Source organism: Electrona antarctica (genome assembly GCF_951216825.1).
Source record: "Electrona antarctica genome assembly, chromosome: 8".
In the NCBI taxonomy this organism is placed as follows: Eukaryota; Metazoa; Chordata; class Actinopteri; order Myctophiformes; family Myctophidae; genus Electrona; species Electrona antarctica.
This window is the reverse complement of record NC_136789.1, coordinates 27900073-27927572: the sequence shown is the minus strand read 5'-3', so window position 1 is coordinate 27927572 and position 27500 is coordinate 27900073. Positions and strand designations below refer to the sequence as shown.

At 42.4% G+C, this 27500-nt stretch overlaps 1 protein-coding gene across 1 annotated transcript in view; it reads right to left on the bottom strand.

Annotated features, from left to right (window-relative positions):
• Positions 1 to 27500, bottom strand: part of LOC306928692 (FRAS1-related extracellular matrix protein 2-like) — a gene marked incomplete at its 3' end in the record, with an annotated part of 185734 nt that overhangs the window by 76707 nt on the left and 81527 nt on the right. The window contains exons 7-8 of the mRNA XM_079508962.1: positions 13995 to 14120; positions 2447 to 2698 (exon numbers count right to left, since the gene is read on the bottom strand). Coding sequence (XP_079365088.1) covers positions 2447 to 2698; positions 13995 to 14120 — 378 coding nt within the window. The remainder of the gene's footprint in view (positions 1 to 2446; positions 2699 to 13994; positions 14121 to 27500) is intronic.

The window sequence follows — 27500 nt, the reverse complement described above, 5'->3', positions numbered from 1 at the left end:
ACGATTTTATTTAATCTTTTCGTTTTTGTAGGCCTCAAGATCAGCTAGAAAGCTAGATTATAGTTATAGTCAAATGTACAACTATTATTTATAGTTGTTTAACTATTATAGTTAAACAACTAGGCAACTAGTAAAAATCACTGGAAGTGAAAGCCCTATAGTGTACGGACGGATATGCTACTGTATGTGTAAATGTGTAGATAGCCTTCATGTGGTTAGAGTGTCTGTCCCGATCCCCGACTGGGTCATACCAAAGACCATATAAATGCAATGACCTAGTTCCTCCCTGCTTGGCACTCAGCATCAAAGATTGGATTGGGGTCAAGTCCCTGTGACATGCTAGCGTTACAGTATGTCCAGGGGGTGTACTTTACTTATACATCATGTCCAGGGGGTGTACTTATACATCATGTCCAGGGGGTGTACTTATACATCATGTCCAGGGGGTGTACTTATACATCATGTCCAGGGGGTGTATTTGTAACAGAAACAGGAGTCCTGCTCCTGCCATATGGTCTCAGCAAGGCTTACTTAAATAATGTAGAGCAGTGGTTCCCAAACGTTTTCATGTCAAGGACCCCCAAGTTGACACTAATTAGCTCGCGGACCCCCATAAGAGAACATCTTTACGGCTCTAGCAGTGATTCTCAGCCCGTTTCATTTCAAGGACCCCCAGTTTGACATGAATTAGGCTACAGTCGCCCATTTAATGGCACTTATATCTCATCCCCAATCCCCAATTTATATTGTAAAATCAAATGGGCCCGTTAGGGTCCGTCTGGTTCCATTTGCACACTCTCTGAGTTACAGGCCCATAAGGGTCCATTTGGTTCCTAATTATCATTTAGCTGGGGACCCCTTGGAACTCTCTTAATGACCCCTGGGGGGTCATTAAGCACACACACACACACACACACACACACACACACACACACACACACACACACACACACACACACACACACACACACACACACCAACAAGTACGACGGCGCTTTGCACAAAAAAGGAATTTCACCCGCCGTTTCACACCTGTATAAAACCTGTGATGTGACAATCAAGACGGTTGTGATTATTATTACCGAGGATTTGACTGTGTGTGATGTGTGTGTGATGTGTGTGTGTGTGTGTGTGTGTGTGTGTGTGTGTGTGTGTGTGTGTGTGTGTGTGTGTGTGTGTGTGTGATGTGAAGGCGTGATGAAGTCCCACTGGACTGCTCGAGTGTCTGTAGTAATTAAAATACGGACCAGTATACACTTCAAAGAGTACGACCCGTTCTCATGACGACGCGTTAGCGAATGTCGTTAAGACCTCATTAAAAATAAGGCTATAATAAAGACTTCTATGAACATTAAAAAAGAAATGCTGTAATTATTTAATGAGAAATGTGAAAATCACAGAGCCATGGAATCAAGAAAGGAGGTGTGACTGTAGCTTTTTGAACGCACGCACACAGTACAATACAATCCACTAACAAAGTTCTAAAGCAAAAGTTGACTTGAAGATTTCAAGGTTTTGAGTCGTTCCCTCCCTGCACAGCTGGAAGGCTCTCTTCATGGTGGGAGAGAAGAAATGGACTTTAATGTTCAGATACTGTATGTTCTTTACCTTGACAGGGACACGTGTGACAGCAATGCGTATGTGATGACGAAATACGTAACAAAGTTTAACCCATTCTGTATGGGAACCCCTTTTGGTGTTTTAAGCATTAGGTTATGCTTTAGCTATTGAAAAATAGCAGATCTACAAGCTCGTAGGTCTGCTATTTTTGAAAAATCGTAAAAATGTGGCGCAAATCTTTGAAAATATATTCTTTCAGAGCGAATGTTTTTACTCAAATCGTTGCTTCCGGGGGCGTCCCTGGATGGGGGGGCCGCGGCCAAATACATATAATTCTGGGGGTCCTTGACATGAAATATTGAGCACCACTGACATAGAAACGTGGGTATTTCATAAAACTGTCAAGATTTAGAAGACATTTTGTTAATTTCGATGTCAGGCCTAAATGGGTTAAAAGCAAAACAAAGACGCGCACAATCGCACACACCCACAATGCAAGCTCTCTCGTTTTCTCAGAGAGACTCTGGACGGGTGAGAGTTAGACTTTAAAGTTTGTTAAAGAGGCATATGTGACAGTATATTGCAGTCAGTGTATGATATATGTGATGGAATACGGAACAGAGTTTGACAGATAGATAAAACAACATGGGAAGACATTAATAAAATAACATGGGAATTGGACATTAATAAAATTCACTTGAAGTTGTTGCTTTGAGGTGTTCACAGAGACATACAGCATCTATAGGAGGAGAACGTATGCGATGAAATATGTAACGTTGTTTAAAAAGACAGACAGACAGACAGACAGACAGACAGACAGACAGACAGACAGACAGACAGACAGACAGACAGACAGACAGACAGACAGACAGACAGCTCGGCTTACCGTCGTCCATGTCCGGCAGGATGCGGACGGCGGCGGTGGTGTAGTGCGTGCCCAGACGGCCGCCGATGGGCAGCGACAGCGACACGTTGAAGTGCTCCTCGTCCTCGTACAGGGAGTCGTCGATGACCACCACGCGGCACGCCTTCTCCTTCTCGTCCTTGTCGAAGCGCAGCATGCTGCCGTGCTCCTCCGGGCGAGAGATGAAGTCCGAGTAGGACAGCACGGTGGTGGGGACCGTGCCCGTGGCCGACCCTGGACCGGGAAAAACAGGACAAGAGGACACCAGATTAGGTCAGGTTAGTAGGACAGCACAGTGGTGGGGACCGTGACTTCTATTCACGAGTTGCCCGAGTTAATTCATTTGTAGAACACTTTCCCTGCGATTCGCGAGTTGCCCGAGTTACGTTTTCATTGTTTAATCCACGTTTTTAATCAGTTTTTAACCCATTTAGGCCTGAGGTCGAAATTAAAAAAACGTTCGCTCTGAAAGAAAATAATATTCAAAGATTTGTGCCACATTTTTACGATTTTTCAAAAATAGCTGACCTACAAGCTCGTGAGCTTGTAGATCTGCAATTTTTCAATAGCTAAAGTATAACATAATGCTTAGTTAAAACACCAAAAGGGGTTCCCGTCCTAAGTCATACGGGCAATCCACCGGACAGAATGGGATATGAGACGCGGTTTGATGACGTCATCGCAAAAAGGTCTGTCGCGCCACCAATACACGGGCGTCTTTCAGGCTAGACTGCCTATGTTTAAAGTTACCTTTGAACAGCCAGTGCACCGACCGCTGAGTTGCTTGTCATGAAAACCCATTTTGGGCGGGAACCCCTTTTGGTGTTAGCATTATGTTATGCTTTAGCTATTGAAAAATAGCAGATCTACAAGCTCATAGCGCGCCACCGAGTGGCGCGCTACGAGCTTGTAGGTCTGCTATTTTTTTTAAATCGAAGAACCACTGACATAGAAACATAGCTTTTTCAGAAAACTGTCAGGATGTAGAAGACATTTATAGAATCTGATCTCAGGTCAAAATGGGTTAAAACGCTTTTAATCGCTTGTTGTAGTGTAGAAAAGTATTCCATAGCGGCGATCACAACAACAGCCCGGGCAGCTCACGGGTTGTTGTTTGTAAACAATGGGACTCAATTTCCCTTCAAAATGTTTAGAAAAAATATTCCCAAATTGTTCCCAAAAAAACAAAAAATGATCACATAGTGATATTTGTCAGGTGAATGAAGCGCCGGTTTCTTTATTTAGTAACAAACCGCTCCTAGCTCTCAACCGGCCGGTCTCAATCATAACATTACGTTACATATCATTGGGTGTCTCTAAGGATTTCTGCTACCTGCTTCTTGTTACCTGTTTCCTGGTCACGTGACCTGAGTAACCAATATGGCAGCCAATCAGGACTAGGTCCTCATTATGACTAGGTCTTCTACATTTCACTAGATTTCACTAGCTTTCACCTGACAAAATTGTTTTGGTAGATCTGGCTAATTTTAAAGTGCCGACGCATCACTTTTAGATCAAACATGGGGAAGTTCTCATTCCACTAGTCTGCCACTAAAATGTGAAATGCCCACTACCATCCATTAAAGACAGTGCAACACTGTTTTCTTTCCAAATGGACCTGAAAAAAACAGGGACCACAAGGGGAGGTAATTTGTTGATGACATACGCATTATTCTATTAATTTAAGCCATCATCAGCTCAGGTTTCGCAAACCCTTTTTTCATGCATACCAGGGGACTTGAGTCCAAAGCAATAATACGTTCATGATTTGTAGAATCTCAAGCGAGATATAATTTGAGTGTGAATTCTCCCCGTGCCAGTCCCCTGGCTATACGGTGAAAGAGGGAAATAACACTATACGAAGAATGGTTAAAAATATATGCAGTATATACATTCTGACATATTGTACTGGTGGTACAATAGGCCTTCTGTGCCTTTCTGTGTCTCAGAGCAAGGGTGAGTGGTAGAGAGGGAAGAGAAGAGGAATTAGAAACAGAAACCTCAGTGAGCTGAGGACATCATCCACTCCACCCACGGCTGCTTATTAGACGTGGGTGTAGCCTCTACAGCGGTGCCCGTTGGGGGCACTGGCCGACTTGGAACGATGCAAGTTGGAAATGCATGCATGCCCCACCCATATATTATGTCTGTGTCCCTTTTATGCCCATATATGGAGTTATTTGTCATGCATGCCCAAATAAGGAGTATATATGCAGACGTCAGAATGATGTCAGAACAGGCCAGCTCCATATATGGACCCTGGGCGGGCAGGGGCCCTGTCCAGAGCCCGGGCAGAGGCCTCTTCTTTTTTTTTAACTTTGTTTTTATTTCAGTTTAGGCAACTTCACAGAATTAAAAGCATACATTTTTCTTACAACTGCTTTTTTTCTTTTTTTTTACACAACCTCAGCTGTTTCATACTTTCACAGAATATATATATATATTATACACTGGCAGAGGCCTTTTTGGGGCGGTTCTGGACAACCGTGGGTCCGACCGAATCGACACCGGGCACTGCGCCCCCCTGTGGTGGTGTGGCATGCACGTGTCGAATTTGATGTCGGTGGGACGAACGGTTCTCGAGTTACGTGGATTACCCACAGACAGACAGGCAGAGACATGGTGCATAATTATAGATGTTGTTAGAATGGAAATAACATCCATGTATGTATTCACTTATTTCTGTCTTTCCAGTGTGTGCAGTATAGCCTACAGTATAGGCATAGCTATTCATTGTCTGAGTTCTACATTAACCTAGTAAGGCAGACGGATATAAAAACTGTATAACTTCAATATTTGTTCAATATTCACCAACGTTGTTGCATATCGCATGTTCTCTTCATATAGTGCAGTCCTAGTAGAGAGAATAATATGAAAAAGGAGGCAATAACATGACCTCATAACCCATTTTGACCTGAGATCAGATTCTAAAAATGTCTTCTACATCCTGACGGTTTTCAGAAAAAGCTATGTTTCTATGTCAGTCGTTCTTCGATTTTTCAAAAATAGCAGACCTACAAGCTCGTAGCGCGCCACTCGGTGGCGCGCTACGAGCTTGTAGATCTGCTATTTTTCAATAGCTAAAGCAGTCTGAACTGCTGAATATTTGCACTTGTGGTACAAGTTGTCTGTGTGTTCATGTGTCTGCACGGGACAGAGGAAGTTGTCTCACCTAGGGAGACTATAGAATGTGACACTTCCCGTGTCTCCAGCAGACAACGCTGATGAAGGCTTGAATGCCGAAACGCGTTCGTTTCTGCTGCTCTGCAGCATATCATGTCAACAATTAAATAAATTAAGAGTGCCTTAAAACATGAGTTCCGTGAGTGCTGGTTTTCTCTTTTAGAGAAATGTCAATAGCTAAAGCATAACATAATGCGAACACCAAAAGGGGTTCCCGCCCAAAATGGGTTAAAGACAAACAGTGATCCATTCTACGGTTGTATAAGGAGGACAAATCCCCTTGTCGCTGTCGGGCAGAAACCTCTCTCCATATTCTTTCCTTTCTGCGTTTTTGTGTGTGAATTAACACGCTACTGATCACACTACAATACTACAGGCGTCACATAAAAGCAGCAAAAGTAGCAGATCTACAAGCTTCCGCGTAGCATTTTGAGCTTGTACAGTATAGCTGCTATACTTTAGCTATTTGATTTTAGTTTTAGTCATAGTCTCTCTTGAATAGTTTTCAGACATCATGTTTTTAGTCACATTTTAGTCACCTGGAATATGTTTTAGTGTTGGTCTAGTTTCAGTCGACTATCATAAGATTATAGTCGACTAAATCTAAAAAAATTATTTCGGTGGGGCCTTGATGCCGTCGTAATGACTGTTTGTACACTTGCTGAAAATAGCAGATCTACAAGCTCACAATGCTATTTTCAGCATGCAACCAAGTGTAAAATGACTCATACTGGATCTCTTCTCTACTGGCTCCCTTCCTAACATTTTAGTCTAGTTTTTAGTCGACTTAGTTTTAGTCGACGAAAACCCGACAGAGACAAAATAAACTCCCAGTGAGTTGAGTGGAAACAAGATAAATGTTAATGCATCATGGCACACTGAACCTAATATTTTCAAAGAAGATTAGTTTGCATCCATAATATAGAATGATAAAGACATCACTTTAATTAAATCTGAGCTCGCGCCAAAAGAAAACGCCAGCACAGAATTAATCACTGTCATTTTTCACAGGAGTCGCTCATTCACCTTTTCACCTGATGCCTTTAAACACTTCAGAGAAAACACGTTTATTTTAATGTGTATTTATCAAAACTGTCACAAAGGTTAAAGTTTTCTCCTCTGCAAACTGTAGACATTTGTCGAAAAACAAGCTAAGCACTGAATTAATTGTCTAATTGAATTGCCATGTACATGCGGGTTCAGCCCATTTTGGCGGGAATCCCTTTTGGTGTTAGCATTATGTTATGCTTTAGCTATTGAAAAATAGCAGATCTACAAGCTCATAGCGCGGCACCGAGTGCCGCGCTATGAACTTGTAGGTCTGCTATTTTTGAAAAAACGAAGAACGACTGACATAGAAACATAGGCTTTTTCAGAAAACTGTCAGGATGTAGAAGACATTGTTAGAATCTGATCTCAGGTCAGAATGGGTTAATGGTCCAGGTTGTGTGAAAGGTGTGAAAGTATGCTCCCCCTATTTAAGTACACTAGTATTGAGGCCATATTAGGTATATTATTCTAGTATTGAGGCCATATTAGGTATATTATTCTAGTATTGAGGCCATATTAGGTATATTAAGTACACTAGTATTGAGGCCATATTAGGTATATTAAGTACACTAGTATTGAGGCCATATTAGGTATATTATTCTAGTATTGAGGCCATATTAGGTATATTATTCTAGTATTGAGGCCATATTAGGTATATTAACCCTTAGAAGGTGAAAGACGCCAATTGGCGTCTTCATCAGAATTCCGTAAATGATCAATGACGCCAATTGGCGTCTTCACAGTTTTTGATGAATCTAAACATATTAATATGCTCCGAAGCGCTGTTTAAATTCCTGAGCTTATATTCCAACTACATTACCCAGAAAACCCGTGTCACGTGACACACGTGTACGTGTTGCCATTGGAAGCTGGTCCCACCCCCTGTAAACAGTGGGGGCAGAGGGAGTCTTCATAGTTTTCATTGTTTTGCCTGTTTGCCGTCTCGCCCGAGCGATTTTCTAGCAGAAAAAGTTGAAAGCAGTACTATTTATTTGAGCGAGTTTTGTGGTAGTAGTATTGATCCATACGCGTCCCAGTCGCCTTCTCCAGGCGGAGTAGCCCTGGTCCAGTGCTTACAGCGAGACTCGCTGCTCCCTCCCTCCTTTTTTCATTGTCTCCCCATCGTCGTCCGATGAGCTATACCGGGAAACCATTGAAGAAGACGATCAACCCGGAATGTTTTGAGGTAATCTTATTGTAGAAAATGCCCTTCTATAGTGATCAGAAATCATAAGATGATCGCTACAAATAGATGCTTGGATAATTACTACTACTAGTCAGATCATGACGCCAGAATGACTCACCACGATGGCCCCCAGCCATTAGCCAGCACCGAAGGTGCTGGCTAATGGTGTTGGTCGGTGCATTGGTGCTGGCTAAGGGCTGGAGGGGGGGGTTGGTGTCGATCGGTTGGTTGGTGCAGTACAAATGTATCGTAGCAGGCATGCACGCATGGCAGTACAAGTATTTTATATTGTAGCGTGCCTTATAGGCGATCTGATCTTTAGAGTAATGTTCGCTCCTTTTATTTACTGTCTACAAAGACGGAGAACAAACATGCATCGTTTACTGAAGCAACGCGTGGTTATGATGACGTTGCTACAAGGATCGGAGGGGGGACGGGGAGTGAAGCTAACAGTAGCGTATTATATAAGATCTGTATGACGTTTCATTGACGTCTGAGCTTGCATGATAATTGCATTCATTGTATATTGTATACAATCATGATTGTACATTGTTTAGTGTGTCTCCGTGTGATGATGATGATGACGATGATGTCAGATAGCCTACGTCCCCCCCCCCCCCAACTGGCTATTGGCCGGGCTGACTACAGCTAAATGTTTATTTTTATATATTTAGAACTGGCATCGGAGGAGGAGGATGATGATGATGATGATGATGATGATGATGAAGACGAAGAGTCAAGACTGCGATGGAGTTCTCCGACACTGAACAGGATGCATTCATTCATTTCAGTTGTTGTTTTTTTTTAATTTAGCCTACACACACACACACCGTCAAGAACAACTGGAATGCAGTGGTTTGGGGACACTGGGGAGTTTGGGGACAACTGTTTTGTATGTAGGCCTATTTATTTTCTGTAATATTTATTATAATTGTATTATGTTAGTAGTCATAAAAAATAAAAGACAAGCTTTTACAATGAGTTAGACCTGTCATGGCTATTTTGTTCACTAGTCTGAGGTTTATGGTTTGACTAAGCGAGTTTCAACTGTGATTTACTCTGTAACGGTAGATGGTAAGAACCCAATTTTTTTGTTATAATACAGTATACATTCAAGTCTATATTTTGATACATATCATGGGCACAAAGTCATATCAAAACAATGTCCTTGGATGAGTTTTTTATCAAAACTGTTTCTTCACAACAGGTTTTTGAGATACATGCATGAATAGACACGGTACTGGTAAGACTATGTAAACATGGTATATATCAAAATGTGCGTTAGAATGTCTAATTTTACCCCAAAAAAGAATTGAGTTTATATGATCCATTTCAGAGCTAGGGGGACTTTTAGCTGGATAGGTCAGATTGATCATGACTGACCATGCTATTTATAGATGGCAAAATATCTACAGTGGTACATGTGAGAAACTTTTTATTTTATTTTAATTGAACTAGACAACTCACCCTTTAAAATGAGATATTGCATGGCTATGTACGCCCAGCAGAAAAAAAGTTATTTAGAAAATAAAACTTCAACCGGTCATAACTTTTTTTGTTGTCCTAGAAACACTACCCAGTGTAAATGCAGGCTCTTTTAAATGGCTTCCAACACCACAACTAAACATTTTATCAACTCAGTTCATTTTTTTCCTGGAAGCAGACAAGCCAAGCTTTCTCTGAAGGTCTTTCGTTGTCACACATTCACAGCAGAGAATTTTCAATAAATCATTCAAAAACGCCATTCTGCCATAGAGAAGTCTAAAAACTATATAGAAATCCTTGAAACTCTCAAAGAGTTAAGTACACTAGTATTGAGGCCATATTAGGTATATTAAGTACGCTAGTATTGAGGCCATATTAGGTATATTATTCTAGTATTGAGGCCATATTAGGTATATTATTCTAGTATTGAGGCCAAATTAGGTATATTAAGTACACTAGTATTGAGGCCATATTAGGTATATTAAGTACGCTAGTATTGAGGCCATATTAGGTATATTATTCTAGTATTGAGGCCATATTAGGTATATTAAGTACACTAGTATTGAGGCCATATTAGGTATATTAAGTACACTAGTATTGAGGCCATATTAGGTATATTAAGTACGCTAGTATTGAGGCCATATTAGGTATATTATTCTAGTATTGAGGCCATATTAGGTATATTAAGTACACTAGTATTGAGGCCATATTAGGTATATTAAGTACACTAGTATTGAGGCCATATTAGGTATATTAAGTACGCTAGTATTGAGGCCATATTAGGTATATTATTCTAGTATTGAGGCCATATTAGGTATATTAAGTACGCTAGTATTGAGGCCATATTAGGTATATTATTCTAGTATTGAGGCCATATTAGGTATATTATTCTAGTATTGAGGCCATATTAGGTATATTAAGTACACTAGTATTGAGGCCATATTAGGTATATTAAGTACGCTAGTATTGAGGCCATATTAGGTATATTATTCTAGTATTGAGGCCATATTAGGTATATTATTCTAGTATTGAGGCCATATTAGGTATATTAAGTACACTAGTATTGAGGCCATATTAGGTATATTAAGTACACTAGTATTGAGGCCATATTAGGTATATTAAGTACGCTAGTATTGAGGCCATATTAGGTATATTATTCTAGTATTGAGGCCATATTAGGTATATTAAGTACACTAGTATTGAGGCCATATTAGGTATATTAAGTACACTAGTATTGAGGCCATATTAGGTATATTAAGTACGCTAGTATTGAGGCCATATTAGGTATATTATTCTAGTATTGAGGCCATATTAGGTATATTAAGTACGCTAGTATTGAGGCCATATTAGGTATATTATTCTAGTATTGAGGCCATATTAGGTATATTATTCTAGTATTGAGGCCATATTAGGTATATTAAGTACACTAGTATTGAGGCCATATTAGGTATATTAAGTACGCTAGTATTGAGGCCATATTAGGTATATTATTCTAGTATTGAGGCCATATTAGGTATATTATTCTAGTATTGAGGCCATATTAGGTATATTATTTGGTAATTATATTAGGTAATGTTTGTATAGACTGTTCACTTGAGACCCCTTTTCCACCGGTGGAACCGGGTCAGTTCTTTTTGGTTCTTAGAACTTATTTTTTCAACTTGGCATTTGTTTAGATTTATCTTGCCTTCATATTCAATGGTCTGATACAATTTTCCTTACCATTTTCTACTTTTGTATTGCCATTTTTATTTGCTAATTTGTATATATTGTGTCTTGTATTGACCTGCTTTTTAGTTTTTTCGGCATTCCGCTGCTTGTTATTTTTTATGTGAAGCACTTTGGGTTGCATTTTATGTATGAAAGGTGCTATATAAATAAAGTTTATTATTATTATTATTTTATTATTATTAGTCCATGAGCCAGAGCTCCAAAATTGGAACGTTAATTATGAATTGAGTGGGCAAAACTATACCTAATTGTTATGAAACTTCCCCAATTGATTACTTACACAAAGACAATGATTTATTGTATTACACGTTTGATTTTTTTAAATATGCAAATGAGGCATTATATAGGAAAATGTGCAAAAAAATTGAAAATATGAAAAAGCTACTACTGTGGAAGGGTTATCATATATTAACACCTTGAGGGCTCGGGCCTATTTAATCCATTAATAAAATGTGCCCATCGTTTATAGCGCCCGGACCACTTTTACCGGCGGACCGGAAGTTGTTGTGAATGTCTGTGTAGCAGCTAACAATAGCCACACCACTCTAGAGTCGATCGACAGGTGGTAGGAGGTAAGAATAAATCTATCGCGACTATGCTGAAAATGCAATTTAAATATAATGCTATTCGATAAGATACTAGGTTCATTCTACCTGATATCCTTTAGTTTCAATGTACTTTTTTAAATAGTATATTGTTTAGACTGACTCTAGGTCCTTGCTTATTGTAAAAATGAATGAATTGCATTTTTAGCGCTTTACAATGGTTCATTCATTCATACATTGGGAGGTGAAGCGGCGAACAGTCGCCACCAGCGTCCTCACTTCCCACATTCACACACCAATGGTGGCGAGCTAACACCGACCAACTCATTGGAGGCAATGTAGGGTTCAGTGTCTTGCCCAAGGACACTTCCACATGTGGACATGGAGGAGGAGCCGGTGTTCGAACCGCCAACCCAGGGATCATTGGACGACCTGCTCTACCTCCTGAGCCACAGCCGCCCTGAAAAAGCAGCTTTGTTATATAGATATATCTCCCTGCTCTTATTAAATGTTTTCTAATGTGCTGAGCAGGGAGTAATGTACTGTATCACTGAGCAGGGAGTAATGTACTGTATCACTGAGCCTGAACAAATAGAGCAGGGAGCAATGTACTGTATCACTGAGCCTGAACAAATAGAGCAGGGAGTAATGTACTGTATCACTGAGCAGGGAGCAATGTACTGTATCACTGAGCCTGAACAAATAGAGCAGGGAGTAATGTACTGTATCACTGAGCAGGGAGTAATGTACTGTATCACTGAGCCTGAACAAATAGAGCAGGGAGTAATGTACTGTATCACTGAGCCTGAACAAATAGAGCAGGGAGTAATGTACTGTATCACTGAGCAGGGAGTAATGTACTGTATCACTGAGCCTGAACAAATATAATATTCACACTTGCATTTACATTTGTTAAATAAAATATTCTCAAGCTATTAATGGTCCCAATCTATTCGTGAGTTATATCTGAAGTACAGTTAGGTGATGGTGTTGGCTGAGTGTACGTGTCACTAAAGGCTCATTCATAGTCTGGATTTCCGGTGGTGAGGTGACCGCACCGCTCCGGTGGTGAGGTGACCGCACCGCTCCGGTGGTGAGGTGACCGCACCGCTCCGGTGGTGAGGTGACCACCGCTCCGGTGGTGAGGTGACCGCACCGCTCCGGTGGTGAGGTGACCGCACCGCTCCGGTGGTGAGGTGACCACACCGCTCCGGTGGTGAGGTGACCGCACCGCTCCGGTGGTGAGGTGACCACACCGCTCCGGTGGTGAGGTGACCACCGGAGCTGAAATAACGTTGAGCGGTGCTGAGTAAAAACAGAGAGAAGGGCTGGGGCGGTGGCGGTGGTTTGCTCTTCACCGCGGCTCAGTGACGTCATGTTGTTGTAGTTCGGTGGACACCCCACCACCAAAAATCCAGACTATGAATAACGCTTTACTCACTGTACCTTGGTGTGTGTAGCAGGCCACCATAACTGTACCTTGGTGTGAGTAGCAGACCACCATCACTGTACCTTGGTATGTGTAGCAGGCCACCATAACTGTACCTTGGTATGTGTAGCAGACCACCATCACTGTACCTTGGTGTGAGTAGCAGACTGTACCTTGGTGTGAGTAGCAGACTGTACCTTGGTGTGTGTAGCAGACTGTACCTTGGTGTGAGTAGCAGACTGTACCTTGGTGTGAGTAGCAGACTGTACCTTGGTGTGTGTAGCAGACTGTACCTTGGTGTGAGTAGCAGACTGTACCTTGGTGTGTGTAGCAGACTGTACCTTGGTGTGTGTAGCAGACTGTACCTTGGTGTGTGTAGCAGACTGTACCTTGGTGTGTGTAGCAGACTGTACCTTGGTGTGTGTAGCAGACTGTACCTTGGTGTGAGTAGCAGACTGTACCTTGGTGTGTGTAGCAGACTGTACCTTGGTGTGAGTAGCAGACTGTACCTTGGTGTGTGTAGCAGACTGTACCTTGGTGTGTGTAGCAGACTGTACCTTGGTGTGTGTAGCAGACTGTACCTTGGTGTGTGTAGCAGACTGTACCTTGGTGTGTGTAGCAGACTGTACCTTGGTGTGTGTAGCAGACTGTACCTTGGTGTGTGTAGCAGACTGTACCTTGGTGTGTGTAGCAGACTGTACCTTGGTGTGAGTAGCAGACTGTACCTTGGTGTGTGTAGCAGACTGTACCTTGGTGTGTGTAGCAGACTGTACCTTGGTGTGTGTAGCAGACTGTACCTTGGTGTGTGTGTAGCAGACTGTACCTTGGTGTGTGTAGCAGACTGTACCTTGGTGTGTGTGTAGCAGACTGTACCTTGGTGTGTGTAGCAGACTGTACCTTGGTGTGTGTAGCAGACTGTACCTTGGTGTGTGTAGCAGACCACCATCAGCTCCTGGCTGACGTCACCACTCCGGTGGACGGGGATGAGCAGTTCACCCACGTCCTCCTCCACCAAGTAGCTCTGCTGGGGGATGAACACCATGGACTCTGAGGAGAGGAGAGGAGAGACACATTTATATAGAGGAGGGACAGGAGATATATAGCTATAGAGGAGAGGAGAGGAGAGGAGAGGAGAGGAGAGGAGAGGAGAGGAGAGGAGAGGAGAGGAGAGGAGGAGAGGAGAGACACATTTATATAGAGGAGGGACAGGAGATATATAGCTATAGAGGAGAGGAGAGGAGGAGGAGAGGAGAGGAGAGGAGAGGAGAGGAGAGGAGAGGAGAGGAGAGGAGAGGAGAGGAGAGGAGAGGAGAGGAGAGGAGAGGAGAGGAGAGGAGAGGAGAGACACATTTATATAGAGGAGGGACAGGAGATATATAGCTATAGAGGAGAGGAGAGGAGAGGAGAGGAGAGGAGAGGAGAGGAGAGGAGAGGAGAGGAGAGGAGAGGAGAGGAGAGGAGAGGAGAGGAGAGACACATTTATATAGAGGAGGGAGAGGAGAGGAGAGGAGAGGAGAGGAGAGGAGAGGAGAGGAGAGGAGAGGAGAGGAGAGGAGAGGAGAGGAGAGGAGAGGAGAGGAGAGGAGAGGAGAGACACATTTATATAGAGGAGGGAGAGGAGAGGAGAGGAGAGTCACATTTATATAGAGGAGGGAGAGGAGAGGATAGGAGAGACACATTTATATAGCTATAAGGATGGACACCATTGACTCTGAGCCTGAGGAGAGGAGAGGAGTCACATTTATATAGCTATAAGGATGGACACCTTGGACTCTGAGCCTGAGGAGAGGAGAGGAGAGGAGAGGAGAGGAGAGGAGAGGAGAGGAGAGGAGAGGAGAGGAGAGGAGAGGAGAGGAGAGGAGAGGAGAGGAGAGGAGAGGAGAGGAGAGAGAGGCACATTTATATAGCTATAAGGATGGACACCATGGAAGGAGCTCTGAGCTGGGATACCCAAGTCAGCAGAGGGGGAGGAAGAGGAGGAGGAAGAGGAGGAGGAAGAGGAGGAGGAAGGGTGGAAGTCAGGACATACTGTAAAAAGAACATGCTTTGATATCGTGCAAGACTCGTTGTGTATGCAGTATCACACTGTTATGACTCAGGAGGCAACAGGTGTGTTCTTCCATTGAGCCGTTGGCCCTGTGGTGTGTCTGTTCAGAGAAGCCCTCTCTATCACATCAAAGAGACCCCTCTCTGGGTCATGCCTGCGCTGCCCGGTGTGCGTGTGCGTGTGTGTGTGTGTGTGTGTGTACATGTGTGTGTGTGTGTGTGTGTGTGTGTGTGTGTGTGTGTGTGCGTGTGTATATATCAGACGTTTCGGGCTGATATTTGTCCCGTTGACTTCCATCGGTATATCTGCAAAGTTGACATTCACATGATGGCAGTAGCCGATGTTTATCTGTTGTTGTGTTTGTTGTTGGTCATCTGCAGCCTACCGAGCTGCAGATTCAGAACAGAATCGAATAGAAATGTATTTATTTATTTCTGGTTAGAGTGTCCGCCCTGAGATTGGGAGGTCGGGGTTCAATCCCTTGGCCGGGTCATACCAAAGACTATAAAAATGGGACCCCACATACTTGTACAACAAGCCGCCTCACGCTACAGAAACAGGAGATATAGGGCAGCTGGAACCAAGCGTCATGTCACCTAGTTTAATTATTAAAGTTTGCTTAGTTTGGTATAATTGTTTCATTTATTTTGGTAAAATAATGGTTTGGTATATCCATCTTTTATTCTAACTGTTGCGCGACCTAGTGAGACTAAACTAGCCGATTGGCATTACTGTACGTGGGGAACAAAACCCATGTAACGCCACACAGAATCCACCACCGGAACCCAATTTTTGTTGTCCTTTTTTCTAACACGGCTCAGTTTTAGAATGTAAACCAGGCTTTCCTCCACGGTGGAAAGACTGGTGACGTGAGGTCACTTACTTATTGGCCCAGAACTTCCAAAACAGTGCTTCCCTAATGCCTGGATATGCTGTATGTCTCATACTTGCACAAGAGACTGCCATATTCTGCCTCATTTATTTATTATTTGAACACCAACGTGTACAGTATAATATCTGACACTGTGTCGTCTTGTTATCTGACTTTGTTTGCTTCGTTTCATTCTCTAACCTCTCATTCTTGAATTGATTTTAAGCTGCAAAATGCTGAGAGCCTCCTGTACAAAAAATATTAATTTCACCAACTCTTTTACGCCTGAAGAAAAGCAAGTGATGTAAAGTTGAAGTTTAAAGAGGTTGAAGCTCTCTCTCTCTCTCTCTCTCTCTCTCTGCACCGCCCACTCTCTCTCTTGTCTGTCTGTCTGTCTGTCTGTCTGTCTGTCTGTCTGTCTGTCTGTCTGTCTGTCTGTCTGTCTGTCTGTCTGTCTGTCTGTCTGTCTGTCTGTCTGTCTGTCTGTCTCTGTCTGTCGGTCTGTCTGTCTGTCTCACCCTCTCTCCCCATCCCCCCCCTCTCTCTCTGTTAGAGCAGTTAGTCATGTTAGAGCAGTTAGTCATGGCGAGAGAGAGAAGGAGACTTAGAGCTTGTGAAAGCCTCATCTATCAAAGCTAAGAACTCAGTGACGTTACAGAGAACAACAGGGAAATAAATGCTGGAGCTATTTTCCCTCAGACGCAAGGGGACCAATAAAAATACTAACATTACGGACGGAAGATCGTCCCAGATCTCTCTCTCTCTCTCCCTCTCTCTCTCTCTCTGTGTCACTGTGTCTGCCTGTCCGTCCGTCTCTCTCTTTTATTGCTCTCTATATCTCTCCCACACTCTCTATAATCGGCACGATTATGTGTGCATGTGTGTGAATGAGTGAGTGAGGTAGGGGGGGGGGGGTGCCACCAACCAAGCAATTGAAAAAGAAACAAAGGAAGAAAATATATATATATATATATGAAAGACGAGAGAGAGAGAGAGAGAGAGAGAGAGAGAGAGAGGAGTCCAGAAAAAAAAAAGATCTTAAATTCAATATCTGGTATGAAGAGACATGAAATGCAGCGATGTGAATCTATAAGCCTCCATGTGAAGCCATCAGCATGAGGCAATCACCCTGAACCCCAGGGGGTCCGAGCCAGGCGAGGTATAGGTCCTCCTCTCGCGGAAAATCTCCCTGCAAACCAAACCGTCTCAAACTTCCGTTCGACTCCCATTTCTCTTCTCTGTCACTAGACCGCAATCTGTCGCTCCCCAGGGGGGGGGGGGGGTCAGCCCCTGGCCTATTCCACGCACGCACGCACGGACGCAAGCACGCACGGACACACGGACACACACACATGCTCCCAATCATACTGTTGTTGTCGGGCAGAAATCTTGTATATCCATACTTAAACTTTTTTGAGTGCTGTTTCCAGGTGACAAAGTGGTGCTGTTGAGCTTCACACTGTGCACAGGTGCATGATGGGAAGCTGAGTTTTTAGCAAAAAAAAATACAAAAACATAATAATATATATATTTTTAAAAGGGCCAGGGAGGAGGGCTTGTACACTACAGTACAGCACCACTCAGGTCAGACGGATTGGATTGTTTTGTAAATGAACGGCCTACTTGATCACACTGTCACACCAAACTGTCACACTATCACACCAAACTGCCACACTGTCACACCAAACTGTCACACTGTCACACCACACTGTCACACTATCACACCAAACTGTCACACTGTCACACCAAACTGTCACACTGTCACACCAAACTGTCACACTGTCACACCACACTGTCACACTATCACGTCACACTGTCACACCAAATAGTCACTGTCACACCAAACTGTCACACTGTCACACCAAACTGTCACACTGTCACACCAAACAGTCACTGTCACACCAAACTGTCACACTGTCACACCAAACTGTCACACTGTCACACCAAACTGTCACACTGTCACACCACACTGTCACACCAAACTGTCACTGTCACACCAAACTGTCACTGTCACACCAAACTGTCACACTGTCACACCAAACTGTCACACCAAACTGTCACACTGTCACACCAAACTGTCACACTGTCACAACAAACTGTCACACTGTCACACCAAACTGTCACACTGTCACACCAAACTGTCACACTGTCACACCAAACTGTCACACTGTCACACCAAACTGTCACACTGTCACACCAAACTGTCACACCAAATATTACAATCCATTTTTGGTAAATTAATGTCCTGCTTCATCAGGATGCACGAGTGTCGTATTTTCACTACTTCATCATCATCATCATCATCATCATCATACTATAATATCTCACAACGGGTAAGGGCTAGTAGAAGAAAATAATGACAAAAATAAGGAACGGTTTTGGACATACAAGGTTTCACTCTCCCAACAGTGACAATACAAACCCACATCAGCACAGAACACCGTGCACAAAGGCAAGCCCACACACACACACACACACACACACACACACACACACACACACACACACACACACACACACACACACACACACACACACACACACACACACACACACACACACACACACACACACACACACACACGTGTGTGTCTGAGTGTCTGTGATCATCCATCTCCTCTCTAACATATTCCTCTTGACTCGGCTGCCCCTCTATCTGCTGCCCCTCTATCTGCTGCCCCTCGATCTGCTGCCCCTTGATCTGCTGCCCCTCGATCTGCTGCCCCTCTATCTGCTGCCCCTCGATCTGCTGCCCCTCTATCTCCGGTATGAATCCAGTCCACATTTAGAGCTCTAAGTTTCCGCGTCAAGTGGGTCAGGTTGCGACTCTCTCTCTCTCTCTCTCTCTCTCTCTCTCTCTCTCTCTCTCTCTCTCTCTCTCTCTCTCTCTCTCTCACACAAAAGGCCACTTAAACATTCATGAGGCAAAGAAACGCAGCCCTTTACAGGGGAAGACAAATTGCATCTGATCTTCGCAAACAACAAAAAAGATACGAAAAAAAGCAGAATAAAACTTTTTCTGCTTGGCTTTTTACTTCTATTCCTCGTGACTCTCTATTATTGATGACTCATGAATATTCTATAGCGACGCGGTGGTATTATTTAGTCCTCTTCTCTGGCTTTGACCACTGCCGCAACCTAAACATTGCCTGTAACGCTATAGCGATTTTAAATGGATGTCTCACCGATTCTCACTCTAAATCCCATAGTTAACTGATGTGGGGAGATCACTAATGTATATGCATGTATACGCATACCACCTGAACAGCGGTTTTGCCAATGTGAGACTGGTATACAAAACGAACAGCACATACTGGTGTGTCCCCTCACACAAGATATCAGAGTGAAATATGGACATGAGGGTATTGATTTGAGCTCACTCTTTGTGGGCACTAACAGAGAGACTTTGCGTATGCTACATGCCTGCCTGTCACTAGTGGAGCAATAGAAAGCTCCTGTTGTAAAGGGATTCTGTATTGTGTATTGTATATTTTAATGTATTGTACCTTTTAAAGTTTTTGATTCATGGGTTTTGTATTATTGTTTGGACCCAATGTTTTATACAATAAAGTAACTAACTAACTATAGTGAGGCAAAACAATACCATAGCTAATTAGCTAGCCTGTGCCTTCTGTGTATTTTCTCAGCGAGAACAAAACACTGCGGTTTGAAAATCCATTAACACCATTCTTATGTTGCATTGATTGGTAAATGGACCGCGTTTATTAATGGTGGACTGTGACAAAGTAGGCCTACAATTCCCAGAGAAATGTACCCAAGTACTGTACCTTTTTGGATTATCTGTCCAGGCTAATATTTGTGTTTTTTTACACTTGCGTATGACTTTGACTCCAGTACATTTCAAAGGAAAATATTGTACTCTATACGTCTATATTTATTGTATTGTACAGAGCCCCTGAGTGGTGGACGGATAATATCTTGTCCGGACGAGATAATATCTTGTCCGGACGAGATCATTTATTTTTCTTACCATGGTCACTCAGGGGCTCTGTAATATTGTATGTATTGTATTCACACTACATTTCTAGGAAGGGGGAAAAGTACATCATGATTAACCAACTATTTCAATATAGGGTAAATAGCACAACAATCTGCGCTTTTCACTATTATTGTTATTTGAAAAATTCTAGAAAATCTTCTTCGGGAGAATGTAAAAAATGTAATACTACTAATAATAAAAAATATGTTAATTGGTATGAAAAAGAAAATGTAATTTGAACTTTTGAATACAAATTTGACAGAGCAACCAAAACAAACTACCTTTGTTGCTTTTGTGTGACGCTGTAGTACAGGGGTGGGCAACGCAACGCGTTTTGAGCTTGTAGATCTGCTATTTTTTCTATATTCGAATTGAAATCTTGAATTATCTTTTGCTATTTTTGAATTGGAATCCTGAAAATTTACATTTTTATGTAATTTCAAATGCCTTTCATTATACTTGTGTTGAGCATTGAGCTACTAATTTAGACTAGAAGTAATTAAAGCGGGTCATGTTTGCATGTTGTGGAATTGTAAACAGCTGAAACCAATATTATATCAGTATTCTGACATTAACCTGAGGGCCACATTAAGTGAAGGTGGGGGCCGCATGTGGCCCCCGGGCCGCCAGTTGCCCATGTATGCTGTAGTAGTATGATCAATTAGGGGCGTTCATTAACGAGAAAACACACAAGGTTAGTGCACTTTGACTCCAGTATTGGGTTTGAGCAGCTTTCCTCTAGCACTGTCTGTGAGGAAGCATGCAGTGGAGTCTCCTCTATACCGTGGCTAGCCCTACACTGTCTGTGAGGAAGCATGCAGTGGAGTCTCCTCTATACCGTGGCTAGTTCTACACCGTCTGTGAGGAAGCATGCAGTGGAGTCTCCTCTATACCGTGGCTAGCCCTACACCGTCTGTGAGGAAGCATGCAGTGGAGTCTCCTCTATACCGTGGCTAGTTCTACACTGTCTGTGAGGAAGCATGCAGTGTAGTCTCCTCTATACCGTGGCTAGTTCTACACTGTCTGTGAGGAAGCATGCAGTGGAGTCTCCTCTATAAACGTGGCTAGCCCTACAGAACTCTTCCTTACGGGACCATTTTGCTTCAATTAAGCAATAACTCACTCCAGGCCACGCTATATTGTCATTATATCACAGCTAAGAGGCGCAGTTCAACCCCCTTAGCTGTGATATAATCACAATACACCACAGCCTGGAGTGAGTTATTGCTTTTATAAAACGCTGGCCATGCTAGCGGCCAGCTGAATGGGCAGATAGAGACTACAGGGCTGTCTGGTAATCAGACGGTCTCTCGTGTTGCCCTCCAGTTCAACCAGAGCATGTGTCAAAGTGTACCTGCAGTTCCTGACGTTAACCATTAAACCCATTAAAGGACCACTTCACCACTTTTCAACCTATCTTCATATAATAGGTCCTCACTAATAATCATGATAAAATGTCACGATTTTTTTCTACTCAGTCGGTGTCTCATAGGAGGGCTGTGTGCAGTTTAGAAACCGTCTTCCAGTGACATCATCATTAGGCAGATTTTTTTTTAAACAATATTTTTTTTACAAAAATGTTTAGATTTTCATTATCGTGAGAACGATGGCTTCCATTTTCGCATTGCAACTTTTCAGGACTAGAAAGACTGCAGTTTCTATTAGCTTGTATTCCCCATCGATGATGTCACTGGAAGACGGTTTCTGAACTGCCCACAGCCCTCCTATGAGACACATACATGAGAGTAGAAAAACATTGTGCCATTTTTTCATGATTATTAGTGAGGACCTATTATATGAAGATAGGTTGAAAAGTGGTGAAGTGGTCCTTTAAGATCTGAGGCCGATTCTACAAATGTCTTCTAAATCCTGAAGGAGGAGAGGATACTGGAGCAGCACGGACATTTTAAGCCTTTTATAGTATACTGTATCAGAGTCATGACTCTGATGAAGACCGCATAGGTCGAAACGTTAGTCGTTTTTTGTATACTAGCACCTAAATAAAAGGCTTAAAATGTCCGTGCTGCTCCAGTGTCCTCCTTCTGCATTAACCCATGTTGGGCGGGAACCCCTTTAGCTTTATGTTATGCTTTAGCTATTGAAAAATAGCAGATCTACAAGCACGACTGACATAGAAACATAGCTTTTTCAGAAAACTGTCAGGATGTAGAAGACATTTTTAGAATCTGATCTCAGGTCAAAATGGGTTAAGTGTCCTTGTTCCTGTGATGCACCAGAGCAGCCGTTCCAGGCTTGAGGCGCGTTAAGACTCCCTTTGGTCTTCTAAGTCCTATTAGGGGTTCTCAAACATTTTTAATGTCAAGGACCTCCAAAATGTATCTGTATTTGGCCACCGACCCCTATCTCAAAATATATTTTTCCAGGGACCCCCCAGAAGCAAAGCCTTGAGTTGTACTGATATTGTATTGTTAGTTGTTTAGTTCTTATAGTTTACTTCCTAGATCAGGGGTTCTCAACCCGTGGGTCGCGACCCCTCGGGGGGTCGCCAAATTATTTTGGGGGGTCCCCAAAATATTTTCAAAAAAAAAAAAAAAAAAGATTTTTTTTTTAAATTTAATTTTCAGGATTTTTCAAAAATAGCAGACCTACAAGCTCGTAGCGTGCCACTCGGTGGCACGCTATGAGCTTGTAGATCTGCTATTTTTCAATAGCTAAATTATAACAATGCTTAAAACACCAAAAGGGGTTCCCGCCCAAAATGGTTTAAGGTTATTGTAGCAGTCAATGTATATTGGGGGTCGGGAGGGGGCGGGGCGGGGGTCACGATACATTGACAAAGCATTTCCCGGGGTCCCCGGCCAAAAACGTTGAGAACCCCTGTCCTAGATGACAATTTCTATGCATTTGATGTATTACCTTGTGTTGTTTTTGCTTATTGTAAGTCGCTCTGGATTATGAGCATCTGCTAAATGTATTCCTAAATTGTACATCGTTAGCTGTGTATTGTTTGGGAGCTGTGTATTGTCAAACATAAAAGTGTGTTAGAAATAATAATACAAAATACTTGCTTCTCGATTATTCGATTAATCAAAAAGGTAATCAATAGTTGCAGCCCTACTTGCTCTCTCAACCCATTCTGGGCGGGAACCCCTTTTGGTGTTTAGCTATTGAAAAATAGCAGATCTACAAGCTCATAGCGACTGACATAGAAACATAGCTTTTTCAGAAAACTGTCATTTTCAAACAGACATTTTTAGAATCTGATCTCAGGTCAAAATGGGTTAATTTACGAAAAAAAAACTAAACATAAAAAGTTTAAATACCGAGATAATAGGTTTCTGCTCGAAGGCACTGCTATTCCTAAGTGTACCTTGACTCAAGTACTGGGGTTGAGGAAGCATGCAATGACGTCTCCACTCTCCTCTCTCCACAACGCCTACACAACTTGTCCTTACGGGACCATTTGCTTCAAACCAATAACTCACTCCAGACCACGCTATATTGTCAACGTTCACATTTATCCCATTTTGACCTGAGATCAGATTCTAAAAATGTCTTCTACATCCTGACAGTTTTCTGAAAAAGCTATGTTTCTATGTCAGTCGTTCTTCGACTTTTCAAAAATAGCAGACCTACAAGCTGAGCTTGTAGATCTGCTATTTTTCAATAGCTAAAGCATAACATAATGCTAACACCAAAAGGGGTTCCCGCCCAACATGGGTTATAGTAGATGTTTTAGAGTAGTAGAAATGTTGTCAGTCTCCAGTCTGTTTCTGATACAACACCTCACTGACCCTTTGATGCTGTTTGAAGATTTATCACTGAGAACTTTTACTCCTGACAGCCGGCATCAAAGTGGTTGACGGTACCAATTTTGTTTTGCTTAACGACCTTCCACCTCTATTCCAAGGGCATCAATCTCATCTTTCCTGCAGCTCTCCATGTCTGACTGCCTTTTATGGTAGGTTTCAATCTATCCACTCCTCCATAGTTCATCAGCGTCGAAAGTGGACCGCCCATGTGGGCTCACACATGGGTGGACCTGTACGGGTCACACATGAGGTCAGAGAGGGAAGGATGAGGCTGGCGGGGCACTGTGGACCTGTACGGGTCACACATGAGGTCAGAGAGAGAAGGATGAGGCTGGCGGGGCACTGCGTCACGTCAGGCACCCGGAACTGGTGCCAAGCAAACTGACACTTTGGTATGATTGTACCTGTACCTATAACTTTCTATACAGTTTTATAATAACAAATAACCATTATTCAAAAAGAACCATCTCAACCACGTGAACCCTTTCCGATTCTGGGGAGCGAACATTCAGTGTTTTGAGCTTGTAGATCGGCTATTTTCTGCCAAGATCTTGTGTTGAGGGAGGGACAAAAGAGAGCAGGCCTAGTACAAAGCCCTGGGGAACCCCAGTCAACTAAGTATATATGAATAGTTTCCCCATTTTTTGTATTGTGACACTTGCTTTGGCAATGTAAACGTTTGTTTTCTCATGCCAATAAAGCTCCTTTCAATTGAATTTAATTGAATTAGCTGAATAAGTAAACAAATTGATAAACCGTGTATCATCCTTTTTAGTTGTTATTATGCTGTTTATGTAAGTGGATAAACAAAACAGAACTGGTTAAAAAAAAGAATCTCTTTACAGATGCAACATTACAAAGCGAGCTATCGAGCCCCTTTTCTCAGTTACAACACTAGTTAATCCATCACTGAACTCCTTTATAGAATAACCCTGGGCTGAAGCAACATCTCCAGCGTCAACATTCAGCTCCTTCACGACGAAGAGAAGATAAACATCAGCAACAAAAGGACGGCCAACGATCCCCCCGGGGCGGGACGGGAGTCAGCAGACACTCCAAATAATAGGCCTTCTGCCCTGATAGGCCTTAGGACAATAGGCCTTCTGCCCTGCTCATTAGTCAGTGTCGTCACATTGGGTCACATTATTAGCAGTGTCTTTGGCTTTAACTGGAAGGCAAACTCTGCTATCGTTGTATAGGATTCAAGTAATTAAAGAGAGCAGGGCGGCTCTCGAAGCCCCAACGAGTCTCAATATGGCTGCAGGCTGACGCACTGAAATACAAAAGGCTTCGTCTTCATTCATCATCAGCGCTGGAACGAAACTAAGTACATTTACTCAAGTACTCCCACTTTGGCTCCCAAACGGTGGCACCAACTCCCCATCGCACTCAGACTCAGAACGACGGCCGCAATTCGAAACTGGCCCCCGTAAAATCTCACCCTCACTGTATATGTTTCTTTTCCCTTTTTACCTCCATTATGATGAATTCCTGTTCTGTTCTCTGTCTATATAGAAGTGTCTATTTGTACGTCTCTAAATGTTTTGATGAATTGAACATGGTGGACCCTGTTGTAAACAAGTGTAATGCTTAATTGGGTCGTCCACTCACAGTTAACAGCCTTTGTATTGAGTTTGTGCTGGAAATGTACTGTAATTCTGCAAACTGTTAATAAATATTTCAATCAATCAATCAAAAAGAACTGCAGGCTCACTTCCAACGTTCCGCCGTAATCGCCAGACTCAATCTCAGCCCATAGCACTTGACGACCATGCAGTTGTAAAATGTAATTTAGAATAGATAGCATGTTGTTATGTACTGTAGACAGATGCCAGGTTCATTTTTTAGACCGGGCATCCTAGTGTACAGTACTAGAGTTTCAATGTACAGATTATTTATTTTTTGATATAATACTGTTTAGACTGATCAATGATGACAGGTTATTGGCTTACCTATGATCCTATTATTGATCCTACCTCTATACTCCACTACATCTCAGAGGCAAATACATTATAGTATTTCTTACTACACTACAATTATTTGAAAACAAGTTAAGTCAAGTGAGTTATTCTTAGATTGAGATACAAAACATACACTAAAACAATTAAGCTCTATTTTATATACTTTGTCCGTTCAACAATAGCTGATGTGCAAGCCTGCGATCATGCAATGCAACACACACTGTGTTACATATCTGCATAACGATAACTTTTACTTTTGATAACCCGAGGCCAAGTTTTCTGAAATACTTGAAAAATGTGTATTAAGCAATGTTGTTGCTAAATACTATATGTATTACACTACTACAGAGAGGTGTAAAGGTATAATGTGTGTATACATTGTAGTCGTTCTCGGTCTAAGTATATTTTGAAGCCAGTATTTTTATTTCTACATGGTGGCATTGTTACAGTACATTTACTCAAGTAAAACACAAAACATGTGAGTACTTCTTCCAGCACCATGCCATGGTGTATAGGATTCCAGTAATTAAAAAGAGCGGGGCTGTGCTCTCGAAGCCTTAACCCATTCTGGACGGGAACCCCATTTTGGTGTTTTAACTAAGCATTATGTTATACTTTAGCTATTGAAAAATAGCAGATCTACTATATAGATCTGCTATTTTTGAAAAAACCTGTGAAAATGTGGTGCAAACCTTTCAATATATATTCTTTCAGAGCGAACGTTTTTGAACTCAAATGTTTGCTTATGGGGGGGGGGGGGGGGGGGAGTCCCTGGAACAACATATTTTCAGATGGGGGTCGGTGGCCAATTACATATATGGTCCTCCTTGACATGGACATGTTTGAGAACCACTGACATACAGAAACATAGGGTTTTCAGAAAACTGGCAGGATTTAGAAGGCAATTTTGTAGAATCTGGTCTCAGGTCTAAATGTGTTAACCCATTCTGGACGGGAACCCCTTTTGGTGTTTTAACTAAGCATTATGTTATACTTTAGCTATTTAAAAATAGCAGATCTACAAGCTTTGGCTTGCTATTTTTGAAAAATCGTGAAAAAGGTTGAACACCACACCACTGACATAGAAACATTGTTTTTTCAGAAAACTGTTAGGATTTAGAAGCCTTTTTTTAATCGACCGTAGTCCAAAGTGTGTTAAAGAGCTGCAACATGGCCGCAGGCCTCCACATTGAAAGACAAAGCCTTCATTTTCATCATTACTCAAAGTGCCACCAAGCCGATACGGTACAGCGCAGGGTTGCTGGAGCTGATAAAAGGAAAGAAAAAGAAGCGTCAGAAACCAAAAAGTTGCTCCGGGTTTCCTTGTACAAGAGAAGGCTGTCCTCATCGTTAGTGTGAACCGGTGTTGCCAGATCTTGCGAGAGAACCAAGCAACCAGATCTATGAAAACAATTAAGCCCAAAAAGCGACTATACTATAGGCCACAAACCCATTTAGGCGAAATTTAAAAAAAAATCTGGTTCTGAAAAACCTTATGTTTCTGTATCAGTGGTGCTCAATATTTCATGTCAAGTAAGTAGCCTTGCCGAGCCATGAGGCCCATAGGGCAGGAGCCTATCTCCTGTTTCTGTAGCGTGAGGCAGCTTGATGTACAAGTACACCCCCTGGACATGACGCTAGTATGTCACAGGGACCCCATGTCAAGGACCCCAAAAATTACACACGCACACACACACACACACACACACACGCACACACACGTGCACACGCACGCGCACACACACACACACACAATATAAGTGACTTTACAGAAG